Source organism: Myotis daubentonii, chromosome 6 (genome assembly GCF_963259705.1).
Source record: "Myotis daubentonii chromosome 6, mMyoDau2.1, whole genome shotgun sequence".
NCBI lineage: Eukaryota > Metazoa > Chordata > Mammalia > Chiroptera > Vespertilionidae > Myotis > Myotis daubentonii.
In genome coordinates this window covers 5,438,549-5,456,597 of record NC_081845.1, presented here as the reverse complement: position 1 = coordinate 5,456,597, position 18,049 = coordinate 5,438,549, and the positions used below count along the sequence as shown (strand labels likewise).

Below are 18,049 nucleotides of genomic sequence, written 5' to 3'. Positions count from 1 at the left end.
TAGGCCCTAGCCAGTTTTGCTCAGTGGATAGAATGAAGGGTCCTGTGTTCGATTTCAATCAGTGGCACATACCTCAGTTGCAGACTGGATCCCCAGCGCTGATTGGGGTGTGTAGGAGGCAACCCGTCAATGTTTCTCTCTCACGTTGGTGTTTCTCTCTCTGCCTCTCCCCTTCCCTTCCACTCTCTCCGATAATCAATGCAAAAATGTTCTCAGGTGAGGACTAGCAAAAAATAAAATAAAAAGTCATAGGATGGCCTGGCTGGTATGGCTCAGGGGTTGAGTGTCAACCTATGAACCAGGAGGTCACCATTCAATTCCCAGTTGGAGCACATGCCCAGGTTGTAGGTTCGATCCCCAGTGTGGAGTGTGCAGGAGGCAGCCAATCAGTGATTCTCATCATTAATGTTTCTATCTCTCCCGCTCTCCTTTCTTCTTTGAAATCAATAAAAAGTACATTTTTAAAAAAATCATAGTATGGACTTCTGCTGAGAATCAAAAGTAAATAGTCATTGGAGAATAAATACCTAAGTATAAAGTGGTAGAATTTACTCCAACTCATAGCATGGGTTTTTCCAGTTGTAATTTTTTTCCCATTGTGCTTAACATCTTTATAGACATAGACAAGGGGAAACATGGACTTTCTCTAAAACCATTTTAATGTTAAAGCCTACTTATAAGTTAGTTTGTTCACTGTGCATGGCAGTATTCTCTTTTAAAATAATTAACAAACCTTTATTTTACTTATGCCAAAAATACGTCATAAAAATCCATGGTTCTGAAGGTGTTTACTTAATTCGGTTGGTGCAAAGGGTTTGGAATTGTCTTCTTCACGTGGAAATTGGACACAAATGCATCTTCAGCATCGTGATTCTCAAAGGTCTTCTGATTCAGCATCTGCTCTAACTGGCCTATCCCTGGGCTTAAGGGAGAATGAAGGCATTTCTTAGTAACTATGACACTGTGATGGGAAAATGGGGGTAAAGGCAAATGGGGAATTTAAAACGGCTTGGGCAAACCCGTCTTTACCATGAAGAGTTCGTGTCTGTTTCTTTAAAGGATGGATTTAGTACATAAATTATCTCATGGCTTTAAACAGCTATGTCTTAGCGCCAGCCAACCAATAGCACTGCGTGGGTGTGGCAGGATTTTATGAATTCATGATGGTTTCAAACAGCCTTTTTTCTTTTTAGTTGAATTGCCTTTAAGAGCATGCCCTGGGCATGCATCGTGTAGGTGGTGGTGTCATCTGTTAACGCAGAATTGCAGACGCAAAATTGCAGTTTGTTTTCACTGTCGTGAGGCTGTGCATCCAGCCGTGCAGAAACAGTCATTGTGATGTGAGCACTTGTCCTCGGGGAGCCGATTCCCCGGTGACGTTTTGGAAGTCAGGATTTGGCTGCAGAGTACTTTAAATTTCTAAATGGACTTTGGGTTGGGGCCTTGGGGTAGTGCATAGGAAAGAAGTGACCCACAGCAACTGCTGTGTACCTGTAGCCGAGTTGGTGACCAGTGTTTCCCCTTGAAGTTGTTTCGTCCAGAACCTGAAGTGTTTACATTTGATTAGTTGTTATTCATGCTAATTTACTCCACCTGTCTGAGGCAGTGGCTGGTCCAGGTCTGTGCTGCTTGTCTGGTCTTTCATCCTTCAGTTGTGGCTCTGACTTAGGAGGAGCGCCGCCTAGTGGTGACTGGAAATTCAAGTCTTGGTTTTCACTTTATCTGAAGACGAGAGAGTGGCAGCTGACCCCAGGAAAGCTCAGAAATGCATTCATAAGTTTTACATTCTTTTCTAAAAGTGAGACACCGAAACTCCCAAAAACAATGAGAATTTTTATGATTATATTTTAACAACTATTTCTAGAGGTGGGAAATCATTTTCCCGCCTCTCTGGCTGTCACAGATGCAACCGTTTCTAGAACTAGTAATGAGTGACGTCCTCAGAGACTCAGAACTCGCTCGTGCTGGTCTGGACTCGCTGCCTGGCCAAGCAGATGCCGTGGTGCCAACACGGAAGGTTGTCGTTCAGTGTGAAACACCAGGGTCATTGGTGGTGATCACAGTACGTTCATTTCCTTCTCTGGGCAACTGTGGTTCTTCTCAGCTCTGTCCAAAGTGGAGGAGGCGGTCCTGTGGTGTCAGAGCCGCTACTTGTTTGATCTCACAGGCTCGAGTCTCCATACCAGGGAGATAGTTATGTATATTTTTGTCTTTCCAATTTATTTTAGCAAAGGGAGGGGCTAGAACAGTGATGGCGAACCTTTTGAGCTCGGTGTGTCAGCATTTTGAAAAACCCTAACTTAACTCTGGTGCCGTGTCACATATAGAAATTTTTTGATATTTGCAACCACATTAAAACAAAGATTTATATTTTTGATATTTATTTTATATATTTAAATGCCACTTAACAAAGAAAAATCAACCCAAAAAAATGACTTCGCGTGTCACCTCTGACACGCATGTCATAGGTTCGCCATCACTGGACTAGAAGATAAAATAGCATGCCTTGAGGTCTGTGCTAAATTGAACTGCCTTTTTTATTCTATATTTTTATTTTAGAAATACATCTAAACCTCTGAGCCAGAGAGTTGAGATCATCAAGTACCTGTGATGATTCTTAAATTTCAAAACCTGTCTCTGCCTTCACATGATTCATTGTCTCTCCTTAACTAATAAATAAGAAGCATCTTTTCCTTTGATTCAGATTAAGGGTATTAAATAACCAGTATTTGTTATGCTAATGGAGGAATTAAAGGTGTAAAAGACATTCCTCTGTCTAGGAGCTTACCTTATAGTTTGAGAAGACAAACTGGACACACGTTAGGTACATGGAAACCAAATAGATGTGATTGCTTTATTAGCAATAAAGATCAAGAGAGATGCAGATGCTATTTCCTTTTTTGGTGATAACATACACTATGTTTTGTAATCCTGTTATGTTTTTTAATGGAGATCTCCTAAGTTTATGTTAAATCTCTGATTGGTTACAAAGGGTTTTTAGACATCAGTTACTATTACAACATTGAATAAATATTAACAATGAGAAACTGTGGGCCACCATCACGCCTGCCCACTTAGAGACCAGATTAAACTCAGGAGGATGCGTTTAGTTCGCCAGTCTTGGATTTTGTGAAAAGCAGTGAAGAAGGGTGTGCCAGGAAATTTCAGCTACTCATTGATTTGCTCTGAGTTTGGGAACTCATCCAGTAGAAATTGAACTTTTCTGGAGGTCATTTACTAAATATGTTTATGCATCTTTCCTCTTCATTTTACACACCAAAAAAAGTGTGAAATATTATGCTTTTTGAGCTCTTTTTCTATGCGGGGGGTCGTGCCTTTTGTGATAATAAAGATTAAATGAAAATGTAACTGTGCCTTGGTGTCGCACAGTTGCATCATTAATGCAAAGGGTTCCTCATCCCTCTTCCCCTCCTGTTTTGCAGGCAGTCAGATGCCCCCCCAGCCACCTGGGAGCCAGTCAGAATCCAGTTCCCATCCTGCCCTGAGCCAGTCACCAATGCCACAGGAAAGAGGTGAGTCTTCAGTTTATGTTGGCCATATTTCTCATTGTGAGTATATGGGGCTTCTACGAATTTGCTTACCCATTCATATCCTTGTAAATAATTTTAAAGGATGTTGTTTCCTCATCAGATGAACGAAACAAGTAAGAACCTTACATGTAACAACAAATACGGGGGGAAAGGATGCTTTCTTGCAAATTGGGTGAAATTTTACCAGAGTACTGTTCCAGATTCAAAGCATATATATGTCTGCATAGCAGCCCGAAGCGGTTTATACATAACTCTAGTCCGATATTTGACTTAGCTGTGTAAAAATGACCATTAACGATTCAATTTGGATAGTGGTTCTAACGAGTAAAATGTTAGTGAGGGTGTTTACCTGATTTGACCAATATTTGTTCCATGACATTTAATACTAAAAGTTTAAACACACAGTAAGACCTTGTGTTAAAAATTACCGGATCTTAGAACTGGAACATCTTGACAGATCAGGGAGTCCATCACCTCCACTTACAGAGAAGAAAGCGGGGCCTTAGAGGTTCTTCCCTATGACTTCCTCTTTCTCAGAGGCTAGTTGGTGCCAGAGCCGGAGGAAAGGACTTTGCTGCAGCCCTTGAGCATTCAAGTTTTCTTACGCGCAAACCCTTTGACCCTCAGCTCAGTTCTGATGTTGACCTCCAGGTATCACTGCCTCTGGCCTTCATTTGTTGACATCTGGGTATTTTCTTCCCTCCGGTAGCCAAGCGACTTTGGTTGGTGGTGGTGCAGTGATTTTAATCCGCATTAGTGGAGATGGGTTCACAAGCCTGCAGCACCATCGGTGCTGGGCCAGATTACTGCGCTGCCGGGAGTCAGGCTAGCCCCTCCCCCCACAGGAGGTGCCACCCTCCTGCAGGTCCCCTCCCTCTCACACTTGCCCACAAGGCAAGTCGGTAGCTAATATTTAAGGTTCCTGACCACTAATGTTTATAATTATTTCTATATGAGTTATATATGACTTGCTACTGGTTAGAATTATAAGGTTCAGTTATTTTACAGGTTAAAAACTCAGTAGCATGTTGCTTAGAAAGTAATGCCAGTGAAAAGATGGCTTAGCCTTACCTACACATCATTTGTGTTGAAATGACTGTTTAGTAGGAATACAATGAAATTTTGATTTTCTAATACCTTTACATATTTAACATTTTTGTTATCATCTAATGCAGGGGTCCTCAAACTTTTTAAACAGGGGGCCAGTTCACTGTCCCTCAGACCGTTGGAGGGCCGGACTATAGTTTAAAAAAAAAAAACTATGAACAAATTCCTATGCACATATCTTATTTTGAAGTAAAAAAACAAAATGGGAACAAATACAATATTTGCATTTGCATGTGGCCCGCGGGCCGTAGTTTGAAGACCCCTGATCTAATATATAGTTAATACTTTCATTTACTTATCAAGTTACTACAGTATGTTTTAGTGATGGAATCGTTGATGGATGGTTTCCAGCTGTTACAGAAGTTCACAGGAAGCGCTGAAGGCCAAGCGAGGGGACCCTCCCCAAGGTCCTTTCCTTGGCTGTGGTCTGCAGCTGCTTTGTGGTCCTGGGTCAGGAAGGAGGGAAAAGGACTAGAGAAATTATCGCACTGAGGTTGCTCAGGCCAGACCTGAACTGAGACAGAGATATTTGTTATTTCACTTAATCCGTACTGAAACATCATTGCCACTGGGAGAATCCTCCTTCTTTTGCAAGCATTAAAGGATAAGAGGTACCTTATTTGAAAGCACTACAATTCTAACCTTTATCTCTACCAATTAAAAAGGGGAAAACCCTCCAAGATCCTCCAACAACGTCTTTCCCAACCCCTTCCAAATGACATGTGTTATGCTAAGTGTCCAGTTGTCCGTTCAGCCAATCAAAGCGTAATATGCTAATGATATGCTAAGGCTGCTCAACCTCTCACTATGACATGCACTGACCACCAGGGGGCAGATGCTTTGACTGGTAGGTTAGCTTGCTGCTGGGGTCTGGCCGATCAGGACTGAGCGAGACGGGCCGGACACACCCTAGAGCCCTCCCACAGTCCCTCCCCGCTGGCCAACCTCCCACGTCCTCCCCAGTCCCAATTGTGCATCAGTGGGGTCCCTCAGCCTGGCCTGTCCCCTCTCGCAATCCGGGACCCCTCGGGGAACATCAGAGAGCCCCGTTTCAGCCTGATCCCACAGGCCAGGCCGAGGGACCCCACTGGTGCACGAATTTGTGCTCTGGGCCTCTAGTGAATACATAACAATGTGGGTAGTTAGAATGACCATTTCCTTCAATTAGCAAATATCCTATATAATAAAAGTGTAGTATGCAAATTGTCCCCTCAACCAGGAGTTCAACCAAGGGGTGGGGCCAGCCAGGGGAAGGGAGGGAGTATCCAGCCAGCAGCTGCTAGGGACCCTGTCAGTGCACGAATTTTATGCACTGGGCCTCTAGTGAATTTTATAATTTGCTAAGTCTGACTTTATTTTCATGAACATGTTCACCAAACTTTCTCTGAAAGACTGTGTTGGAGACATGTGCCTCTTGCTGGTTGGACAGCCCCCACTGAAGGGGAAAACTTCATATTTCAGAATGACTCTTGGATGATGCTTTTCCATTTAGGAGTTAAATTTTCTTAAAAACTGGGTAGTAAGCTATACATCCAAAACTAATTCAGAATGCTGTTGAATGTAGGCTGTAATTAGGGGGGTGGGGGAGTGGCAAACAGGATTATTGCATTTCCATATGTATTTTATTTATTTTTTTTAAAATATATTTTATTGATTTTTTACAGAGAGGAAGGGAGAGAGATAGTTAGAAACATCGATGAGAGAGAAACATCGATCAGCTGCCTCCTGCACATCTCCTACTGGGGATATGCCCGCAACCCAGGTACATGCCCTTGACCGGAATCGAACCTGGGACCTTTCAGTCCGCAGGCCGACGCTCTGTCCACGGAGCCAAACCGGTTTCGGCATCCATATGTATTTTAAATAAATAAATTTTTTTTCACAGCCTTGACTGGTTTGGCTCCGTGGATAGAGCATCGGCCTGCGGACTGAAAGGTCCCAGGTTCGATTCCAGTTAAGGACATGTACCTTGGTTGTGGGCAGATCCCCAGTGTGGGGTGTGTAGGAAGCAGCTGATCGATGTTTCTCTCTCATCGATGTTTCTAACTCTCTATCCCTCTCCCTTCTTCTCTGTAAAAAATCAATAAAATATATTAAAAAAAAATTTTTTCACAGTGGAAAAAAATGCTGGGCAGCAAGAATTTTTTAAAATGGCTTTGTTATTTGTTAAAATCCAGGAAGAAATGTTAGCTCCTAATGACATTTGATCAGATGTTTTAATGGTAAATGGCAGTCATTTTAATGCTTTGATACAATAATAAAAACATTTTTCTTGCTTGTTTTTACCATCATATGTACCAACAGTATGTATAGTACAAAGTAGATCTAGGAAAACACTTGCTAGGCTATTCCCCATTAATTTATACCTTTACAATTAATATATCATGCTCCTCACCCCCCAATTAGGAAAATGATGAAAGAAGCAGAGAGGAAAAAATACATTGGTGAGTAGTTAGCATCTTACAAAAAAAATGTATTCTTCTCAGAAACCATAAGAACATACCTTTTGTGCTGCTGAGTGCTGAAACCACCAAATTGAACAGGCCCTTCTATACTCATCTTGTTTTAATAATAAGATTAAAAGTAAGATTCCACATTTATACACAGTTTTTTAATGACAAAGAATCTAGAAACTCACTTGTCCAGAGACACCTGCTCAGGGCAAGAGATGCAGCCTGTGCTGGGAGGTGCCGTTTCCTGATTCTCCCCAAAGTCCTCCTGGGGGACAGCAGTGCTGACATGTGACCCGGAGCCTAGGTCCCTCCAGGTCCCAGGTGCTGAACGCCAGCTCTGCTGCTACTTCTTGTCTTGTATCCCATCAGGAGGAACATTTATTTAACCACTGTGTACCCTGTTAGCACACCTGAGTCAGTCCTAAGATCTGAACCACACTGGCCACTGCAGGGCCATACTCCGGGGCAGGGGCTCGTGGCCGCCAGGCCCCCACCCCTACCCTGTCTCCAGCGCAGCGTCCTCTTCTGGCGGTTCTGGACATCAGCCACAAATCCACTTCCCCACCTTAAATAGAGGTGGAAATAGCTGCATTTCTATAGTTCTGTATTGTCCACCTATGAAGATGTTTGTGCAAGTAAATGTGGATGTGGCCATCATGGGTTCCCCAGAGAAGGGAAGCACTTTAGGTGTTTATTGGCCTCTTTATTCTTCTCTATACTGTCATCTACTTCTCAACATAGCTTGATTTTATTCTCTCCTGTTTGAACTTTATATAGTGTTGGAACTGCTTCCTAATTTAAAGAAAATTAGCTCAAATTTTGGGGGGAAAAAGGGGCAAGACTTCAGTTTAGGATTCTCTAACACCGTGGTCGGCAAACGGTGCCTCTTTGGCCCCTTGAGTGTGGCTCTTCCACAAAATACCACGTGCGGGCGCGCAGGTACAGTGCAATTGAAACTTCGTGGCCCATGCACAGAAATTGGTATTTTGTGGACGAGCCACACTCAAGGGGCCAAAGAGCTGCATGTGGCTCGCGAGCCGCAGTTTGCCGACCACTGCTCTAACACATTTGCCATAGTTTTTATTTTAAACCAAATTGTCTCTCTAGACCTCATAAAATGACAAAGACTTGCTATTAAAGCACCTTACCAAAAAAATAAAGATAAAATAAACTAGTGTAATTTACACTACCTAAGCAATGCATAACTCTAACGCACTGAAATAAATTTTACCAAAAAATTGTAGCTAACAAGTTTAGCTTAGTTTTGTCCTTATTTCTTAATCTTTAACCTATATTTCTTAAAAATTGAAAAGAACAATAGGAAATGGCTTGTGACCATTGTTCTGTTTTCCAAGAGGGCTCGGAGGGAATATGGAATAGTCATCGGAGTAGATAAATAAGAATTATTATTATTAACATCAAAATGATCCCACTTTTAACCCCTGCAAAATGCTAAGCTTAATGAAACCAATAAATGCCTTTCTAGTTTATTGGATTAGCAATTAGGTGAAACCGTTTCAGGAAGGCTTATTTATTTGGACAGATGTAGAGAGGTCAGAATTAATTTTTTAAAAAAACCTTTTAATTGAATTCCCTTTTAATTCTCTCAGTGGTATCTAGTTAAATATGCATGTTAATGCTGGCTTTCCGAAGGTCTGAACTAGACCTGGGTTCTCAAAACCAACACGGGTTATTTAACCCTTTTCATCTTGGCACCAACAGGGACTTCCTCTGTGTAATCCCATAGTGTTTGAATAATTAGAAGGTAGTAATGAGGATTTAATTAGTCCTCGAGATATGGGGGAAGCAGAGCCACTAAGAACTTTCCCTTCTGGACACGATTGCAAACAGAAGGGCGGTGGCTGCAGGGCCGTGATGAGCTAGGAACGTTTCTGTGGCTGGAGGCGGTTCTCGGGCATCATTCTGAGACCGTGGGTATGTACAGAAGGGATCCTGGGTGAAATCTTTCAGAATTATTGAAGAGCACCCCACCGGCCTCCATTCTCGTCCACCTGCATGACAGCCTCTCTCTGCGTTAAACACGCTGCAGTGCGGGCTTGCTGAGCCTGCGTGAGGACTGGCTTGTCCTGTGTGTGCGGGGGCAACACCGACGACAGGCCTGTGATTCCTGTGTTTACTCTGCAGCTGCAGGACAAGGAGAACATAAGCACGCGTGGTCGTTTCATACATCTCAAGTATTTGAACCAGACTTAGTCCTTGGCAGCTGTGTGTCAGAGCATGACAACATTCTCATGTTTGGAATGTGATCTTCACGGTGATATGTATCAGTAGCTCCGTTTTCATAACGGAGAAATGTACAGCAGATGGGGTGGGGTCAGGCACTTAGATGTTCTTTTTAAACTTTTTTCAATTACAGTTTACATTCGGTATTATTTTGTATTAGTTTCAGGTGTACAGCATGGTGGTTAAACAACCATATACTTTACAGAGTGCTCCCCTTGGTATTTTTCAATACCTGGCACCACACATAGTTAATACAATATTATTGACTATATCGGCTATGCTGTACTGTACAGCCCTGTGAATATGTTATGACTACCAATTTGTACTTCTAATCCCTTCACTTTTTTCACCAGCCCCCAGCCCCTTCCCTCTGGCCCCCAGGCTGTTCTTGAGTCTGAGCCTGCTTTAGATGTTTCTGTGTGCTACTGTGAGAGTATGATGTTTCAAACTTACATGTGTTCTGTAGATTGATCAACTAGAATATGTCTTCATTATTATATCTTTTCTTCTATTAATCCCAATTGTTAACTGCCTTGGGATAATTTTATCCCTAGTCTTTAGTGCTGTATTTTAGTGTGTTTTTCAAAGTCTGAATAGAATTCCTCGTCAGATCTCTAGGCATTCTGTTTGCTTAGGGCAAATCTTTCTGTTACTTTTTAACGCCAAGGGCAAAGAAAAGCATTCTCTGGAAATAAATCCAGGGTCTTAATGTAGATGAGACCGAGCTCTGTAGGGCCAGGCGGACCTTGTGTACCTCCGCATCCCTGGGTCCGCAGAAGAGCCTGTGGGTGATACGTGTTCACAAAGGCTACACTGGACAGCGGAACCAGGTCAGCCTTCACACCATTCAGAGGTTTCAAATCTTTTTAGAGCATAGAAAAGCCAGAGTCAACTACTCATTCTTCAGTGAAGAAGGCTTACCATATTAATAAGACTTCCTTCGATTTTACCGTCGAGGGTCATTTGCTGCTGTGGGTACAGTGTTTCTCTGTAGAAATTTTGATTCTGCACCAGATTCAAGGACCCGCGCCTGCCTCACATTCTTCCCCCACATACTCCTCAGCCCCAGGCTGTGTAGGCTGCCCTGGGGTCCTCACGCCTGGAGCTGAATGAACAGGCCGCCTCCACGCACCCCGGCCGCCCCCAAAGGAGCCATGCTCTTCATAGCCCAGGAACAGCGAGACCAAATAAGTAAAACTCTTCAGTGTCTCTATTGCACCTAGCTCAGGTTTCATAGTGATTTTTATACCAAAAATTGGTTTTGAACTTTTAAAAATTATTGTTGAATATCTAATTGACCTGACTCCTGATTAAGTTAATAGAGAAACGAAGGAGACCACCAAGATAATTGTCAAGTCACAATTAGGATTTAAGATTGTTTTCTGTTTTTACATCCGCAGGAAAAATTTTGTTTCTCTTTCTGTTGGGTTGGAGCTGTTTTGTTTCTCTCTGTTGGGTTCTCTCTGTTTGAAGTGTGACGGTGAATCAGCAGGAGCGGGCATATCTCACAGGCAGCCTGGTGGTTAGGAATGTTCTCCGTCCGCCTTTGTCATTACCCCGTACATAGAGGTGCTCTTGTTTACCGCGTGAGCGAACTACACAAAATGATGCTGCCTTTTAGCACAAGGGCATTGTCAAGAGAAGAGACATCGCTTTCATGTGTATTGCGTGTAAGGATAGCAGCTCGGTGTGTTAAGGCATTAATGAATCTGCCCCCACCCCCAGATGCAATTAATTTAGCCTCTGCTCTTAATTGAGGATTGCTTTTTTAATAATCCATGACAGATGAAAATGAACTCAAATGGGAGGTTATATACAAGAGAGAATATCTAGAAAGCTGATTCTAATTTCTTCAGCCAGAACTCTGAGCTGAACTGTGGACCAAGCCAAACCTAGTCAGTAATGAAAGAAATAACAGTGTAGGGCTTAATTTCCTATTAAGTCAGCTATCAAGAGATCTAGTCACAAAAAACCTGGGAAAACAAGTAGCACATACAATAAAAGTCTATTTATATTCATTGAGGAATTATCCGTCTAAATTTTAAATATTTTAAAAGCACAGTTTTGTTAATTTTGTCATAAGCAGTGTTTTTGATTTGCCAATTTAAGCTTGTTTTTACTAGTTAACACTCAGCTGTCCTGGGCTTATGCCTCAGTGCGAGTTCGAGCACACGTGGATCTTGGGTAATTCCGCGTGCACTGTATAATGCACCCTCCTGTGCCTCTGGGTCTGGGTCTCGGAACGACCATCATCTGCCAGTTGCCCAAGCCCGGAAGCTAAAGGCTTCTACCCTAGTCATCACGTCTGTGGGCGCTGCCCCTGCGACGCTTCGCCCACATCTCCTTCCCTGTATCCACTGCACAGCCCTGGCCGGGGCCACCCCGGTGCCCTCAGCAACCTCCCAGGACCCTGCCTTTTCAGCTCCGTTCCCTTCCTGCCCACTTTCTGTGCACCCGGGTGTCTTTCCAGAAGACTGACTACATGTGTCCTTCCCTCTGTGAGGCCTTGGGGAGCTTCTCTTTGCCTTCGGGGAAAGGCTGCGCCGCCAGCTAGTCAGGAGGCCTTCCTCGGCCCGCCCAGCCTCCCTCTCTGGTCTTCTGTGTCATGCGCACTGGCTCATGCCTCCCTCCTCACTGGACCCCTCCGAGGATCTTTACATAAACTCTTCTCTCCCACCCTTTTGCCACCCACTCCTCAGCCCTGTCCCTATCCCGACATGGGTCCCCTTGCCTGTGTTTACTCATCCCGAGTGTTCTCCAGAGCCTGGCATGTGCTAGGAGCTTGAGTCTGCATTTGCTGAGGGAACAAATGAATGCGGCATCACCTGTCACTCCCAGCGCTGCCCCGTGAGCCGGGACCCCGCCCTGCAGTCTGGTGCCTCTTGAGATCTAAGGATGGATGAAGAGTTGAGCTCTCTCCCCAACAAGGGCTCTGTGAGGCTCGTTCTGCTTCAGCTCCAGCACCTCAGAGAGCACATGCTTTTCCTCATTTTAATCTCCAAGGAGTTTGGAACCAAAAAATCCGAGTTTAGACACAGGCTGTACCACTAACTAGTTTTGTGACCTTGACAATTAATTCAATTTCTGCTTCCTCAGATAAACGGGATCAGAGTGTCCCCTGGATTTGTCGCATGGATCAAGTGCAGTCCTGTATCTGAGAGTTACAAGTTGCCCAGCACTGTGCAAATATTAGCAGTGAGCATTGGCACCAGGTCCAAGTGACTCGGGTGAAATGTGGGCGGAAAGCCTTAAAAAAAAGGCTCATAGAGACATCCATACGGTGGTCTGCACTCCGCGCTGAAGTGGACTTTTGCAGCTAAAACTCAGAAGATTGCGTAAGGAAGGCAGGTGTTTTGTCCCATCTACCATCTGGGTAATCAGTCTGCTCTCCCCTGACTCATTTTCCCGATGATGGATGGTGTCAGCGACTGAGAGGTCTTGTAGGGTCAGTGGGCAGAACTTAGATACTGTCTTCTGTGCCGCTGACCAGGACCCGGGTGGCAGGGAAGGAGGGGGCCAGCCTGCCAGCTCACCTGAGGGCACAGCCGGGAGAACACGGGCCTGGGTCCCAGCCTTGGACGGGCCATGAGTTTCCTCCTCAACCAGCTCATGTCGTGAGGAGAAGCAGGCAGCAGAGGCGCTGGAGATACCCAGCTGTAGCAAGAATATCCTTCCAAATCTGCTTCTCTCTGCATATGGGAATCTGGCCCCTACGTGTGGCAAGAAACCACGGTCTGTCTTTGTAGTCGGAGCCCTCTGCTCGGGTGGCAGCGCGCGGCCATTACTTCCCACGTGCGGGAAAGCATCTTTCACGGACCGGCGTGAAGAAGCCAGGCAGTTATTCCGTGAGTGAGTTTCTAACAGATGCCAGCGTGAACATAAGTGGTCCATGTGCCAACAGGAAAGCATGCCTTGTTTTTGGTGGCTTGTGGGGTCGTAGGTGCTTTGCTGTGTCCGACAGGGCAGGACCGGGTGCCCACTGCCCACACCTCGGATGAGGAAACCACACTCAGGGGTGGTTGGTCCTGTGCTGGCTCGCTCCCCTGCCTTCGCCGGGCACACTCGCTCTTCTTTGCTCTTCGCTCTTTCTCGGGTAGATGAACTGTGCTTTGGGCTGCACTGTTTTTCCAGCAGGAGTTGACGTTGGTATGTACCCGGACCGGGAATCAAACCTGGTTCATAGGTCGACGCTCAACCACTGAGCCACACCAGCCGGGCTGTTTCGAGAATTTTTGAAGCATTTGCCTAAAGTCGCACAGCTAATTTGATTTATACATTTTTCTGCATGTCTTTCCTGCTGGGTCCTGAGCTAGTTCACAAGCCAGGCTGGGACCCAGGCCTCTGTTCCCGCGGGCGCCGTCAGAGGCGTGAGGCTCCAAGGAGCCAGGGTGGTCATGTCACCGCCTGTCCTTGTCCCGGGCTGTCTGGGAAGGGTGCATCTAACTCAGTGGTTCTCAACCTTCTGGCCTTTTAAATACAGTTCCTCATGTTGTGACCCAACCATACAATTATTTTCGTTGCTACTTCATAACTGTAATGTTGCTACTGTGATGAATCGTAATGTAAATATCTGATATGCAGGATGGTCTTAGGCGACCCCTGTGAAAGGGTCATTCCACCGCCAAAGGGGTCGCGGCCCACAGGTTGAGAACCGCTGATAACTTAAACTACGGAACGACATTTCCAGAACGAGATTTACACCTCTTGTAAGAGGTGTCACTGCAGAAGCACGCAGAGGAAAAACTAGCTTTCCAATTTCAATTTCTGTGGACGGAGGGAGACCCCATACCCCATGTCACCTCGACCCCAAGGTGTGGAATTTATGCTGTGACACATTCCAGTGGAATTCGCTTTGAACACCCCACCCCTTCCGGAGCCTTTCACCTGTTGATTTTCTGCGGAATGCCAGCGATAGTTCACGTGGACCGTGGTGGGTGTATTTTAAGGAAGGAAATAAAGGAATGGCTTTGCCCACATAGAATCTCAGAGCTCATCTGAACAAAACAGAGGCCTGTGGTCACTGTCCAGAGGCGACAATAACGTTCAGCGGTTCATGGCTGAAGCGACGTTTCAGGCGAACGGACCTGTGTCTTCTAACTCAATGAGGAAGAACGCAGTCCTTCTCCGGAAGGAAGAAAGCCCACACAGGCTGTACGCAATGGAAACACGTTTTTTATTAAATGGGACTCTGTGAAACTCCTGAGAATCTTATCGTAAGGCTTAGATAAATATTTCATGTAACGTCTTAAGATGCAGTCATTTTTAGCAATTTTCGTGCTCTGATTTCTGTTTGTTTTCAGATTTGAAAAAGCAAACATTTTCTGTGCTGATTTATATCTGGAAGCTGCCAATTGAGCTCAGTTTCATGAGGCTCATCTTTATAAATAAGTGAAATAGGATAATAAGGAACAGCTCTCTGTACTTTTATGTCTATCTCTTTATACAGAAGCAGCAGCAAAAGATCTTTTTTTTGCCTTCGATGTTTGCCACCAGGGCTCTGTAAATCCCCTGTCCCAGCTGACCCTGATGGAAGCCCACCGTGGCTGCCAACGTCGCCTGCCCCTCCTGTTGCCTCAGTAGCCTCTCTGGAAGCTGCCCTGGGTTCCCCTCCGGACGAGGCAGAACCTGCCCCTCTCGGCCCTGTCCAGCGCCCGGGAGCCTTCGCCCAGCGCCCGGGAGCTCTCAGCACCCAACTCAGGGTTCTCAGAGCTGTTTCTCCAGCAGCGCTTTGTTAGTTTGCTGGTTTGGTGTTAGCCTTTTCTTAGAGGCATGTCTTGATTTGTGGAGCACTTTGTCTAAGAGTGCATTTCAGCCCGGCTGGTGTGGCTCAGTGGTTGAGCGTTGACCTATGAACCAGGAGGTCACTGTTGGATTCCCGGTCAGGGCACATGCCCGGGTTGGGCGGCCAGGTGGCCTGAGCTGGCAGTGGGAGAACTCCCAGAAGGCCGTGGACTCACAGGGTAGTGAGGAAGAGGAGAAAGCGGGGGAATGGGGTTAGAGCGAGGCAGTGATCCCAGGCCAGGAGTTGGCGCTGTGTTCCCGGGGTCAGAGGGGAGCCTTGGAGGGTTCTGCGCAGGGAAAGACGTGCTCTCGTTTCTTTCTGGGTCCTGAGAAATCGTCTGGCAGCTTTGTGAAAAGTGAACCAATGCAACAAAATGAGGGTGAGGCAGAGGCAGAGGCAGAGGGAGGGGAGTTAGACCACGGCAGCTGTAGGAAAGGAAGAGGGAGCTGGGCTGGCTCGTGTGGACGTGGGAATGGAGCAGAGGCGACCGTTTCAGATGTGGAGGCTGGGGGATGTGCGGATGGATGGATCGCACAGGCATGGTGTCGGGTTCCTGGTGTGAGCGTGTGGTGGTTGGTGGTGCCGTCCATGGTCCATGGAGACAGAGAGACATCGGGCAGAACGGTTTGCAGGGCAAGTCCTGTTCTGTTCTGGAATAGCGGATACACGCCACCCCGCTGGTTGTTTCCAGTTCGCCCATAGCAATAGTGTGAGTCGGGGACTCCCAGGTCTGCACTCTGCATAGGAGTCGAGGTGAATGGTTGTTGCTCTAGGAGACAGAAGGAGGAGGACACTTACACGCAGGAGGAGGCTGCTGTCGGCCGGGGCGTGAGGAGGGTGGGATGTTTGAGTGACAGCGTCCCACAGATGAGGTGAGCAAAGCTCCCTCGAGGTGGCGTGCGCAGCATGTGCACCGGCGGGAAGGAGGGTCCCCCTCTGACAGTTGCTTTCTGTGGGCCCTCCTCCGTAAGGCAGGCTACGGGAACTTGCCTTTCCTCCCTCGTCTCCTTTCCCTGGTTCAGGTCCGCATCCCCTGGTTCCGGGAGCTCTGAGAGTTCAGGGGGAGGCCAGGGTAGCCCCCGAGGCTCTCCGGAACCCCACCCTGGGTCTGAGACGGACCTCGATGTTACCTTCTCCCGCCCCTCCACACAGTTCCATGGCCGTGATTGTCACCTGCGTGTATGTATTTCCTTTTATTTCCTGCTTAGGTTTCATGGCAGGCACACAAAGAAACCCCCAGATGTCTCAGTATGGACCTCAGCAGACAGGCCCGTCCATGTCGCCTCACCCCTCTCCTGGGGGCCAGATGCATCCTGGGATCAGCAGCTTTCAGCAGAGCAACTCGAGTGGGACGTACGGTCCACAGATGAGCCAGTATGGACCACAAGGTAAGAAGAAAAGGAAGGAAGGAAAAAGGTGTTTCCAGATGCCTGGCAGTAGGTGCAGCCATTTTGTGCATACATTAGTTCTTCAAGATCTGAGTGTTGTAAACATCTTTTAAGTTCCCGTTATGTGTTACCTGACAGTTTGGTGAGGTTCATGCGAACCCACAGCCCTTTAGTTGCCCATAATGATGGAAATAATAATTATAGAAACTCTTCATTAAGCATCCTTGCATCAGACACACGGTAAGTGCTTTCACACATGTTACTAATAAAGACGTGAACTCTTATTTCTGTATTACAGTTCTAAATGCTTGTTCAGAAAAAGACACAAGGCTTGTCCTCAAAAGTGTCTTCTTTAAAACTCGGGTTTCATTATGTTGAATTCTGGCCTGCCCCCTCCTCCTCTGCGTAATTATCCTTACGATAACGTGCTCACGGTTCAGAAGAATGTCCCATTAAATCTCCTCCAGTTTGTCTCCAAAGCACCAGATCAGGTTAATAGTTCTAATTTTCCAACCATCACCTGTCTTTCTCTCAGAAGACGGGAGAAAGCCTGAAATGGACACGTCTTTCAAAGGGGACACTTAGGCAAGAGTAGAAAAAAAAGTAGAATTATGCCCAAAATTGCAGTGTTTGCATTCTGTGCCTTCCTGGAAGCGGATGTATGTTTGGTCATATACATGGAGAATCCTTTTATCAGGTTTAAAACCTGATATATATATATATATGTATATTTTTCCCCCAAAGTCACTTTTGACAAGGCATTTGAATTTAGCACCTTTTTAATATTTTGTTTATGGGAATTAAACATTAAAGGTTAATTTAGAGAGAATGAGATCATCTGGCCCCATTCCCAGTTTCCTCGCTTCTGAAAACACCAGGTATGTCCCAGTGAAGATGATGAGTTCCTGCTAGGGCACTGGAGCACGGTGCTCCCCCTCCACAGCTCGGCCGGGTGTGCTGTGTGGAAGCTTCTGGTCTCCCGGAGGCCTTGGCGGGGCTACGGGGCTACGGGGCCCCGGCGCCGCCACGGCTCCCCCGGCTTCCTCGGGAGGCTTTCCTGGCTGGTTGCTGGCCCTTGCTGCTTGAAGATGGGTTGTCTTGTGTTTAAAGATCTCCTTCGGAGGAATGAACGCGCCTTCAGTGCCTCCAGCGTAGCGCTTCCTTCTGTTGCGCTTGGTTCGTTACCAGCCAACTGTTTCTGGTAGGAAGACGGTATTAGCAGCCCCATACCACGTTCTTCACGGCCCTTCCTGCCTCCGTCCGTGCCTGTGGACAGAGGGGTACAGGCGTGACGTGAATCGTTTCCATGTTTGAGCTGGAGGGCGCCCTGGGAATGTCCATCCAGTTGACAGGACCATGAGCCACTCTGTTGCGAGAGAGGCCCCCCACCCCGCCCCCCAAGCCTGCCCGGCATGGTGGCCGGTCACCATGGAGTTTCCTGGGCTGTCGTGAAAAGAGGAAACTTGTGAAAGTTGGAACGCAGATCCTAAGTTGTGAGAGGCACCGGAAATGTGGGCTTTTGCT

At 46.3% G+C, this 18,049-nt stretch overlaps 1 protein-coding gene across 7 annotated transcripts in view; it reads left to right on the top strand.

Moving 5' to 3' along the window:
• Positions 1-18,049, top strand: part of ARID1B (AT-rich interaction domain 1B) — a 400,125-nt gene that overhangs the window by 322,733 nt on the left and 59,343 nt on the right. For all 7 annotated transcript variants that reach the window (XM_059699964.1, XM_059699960.1, XM_059699962.1 and 4 more), the window contains 2 exons: positions 3,444-3,533; positions 16,346-16,525. In XM_059699964.1, the coding sequence (XP_059555947.1) occupies positions 3,444-3,533; positions 16,346-16,525 (270 nt within the window). The remainder of the gene's footprint in view (positions 1-3,443; positions 3,534-16,345; positions 16,526-18,049) is intronic.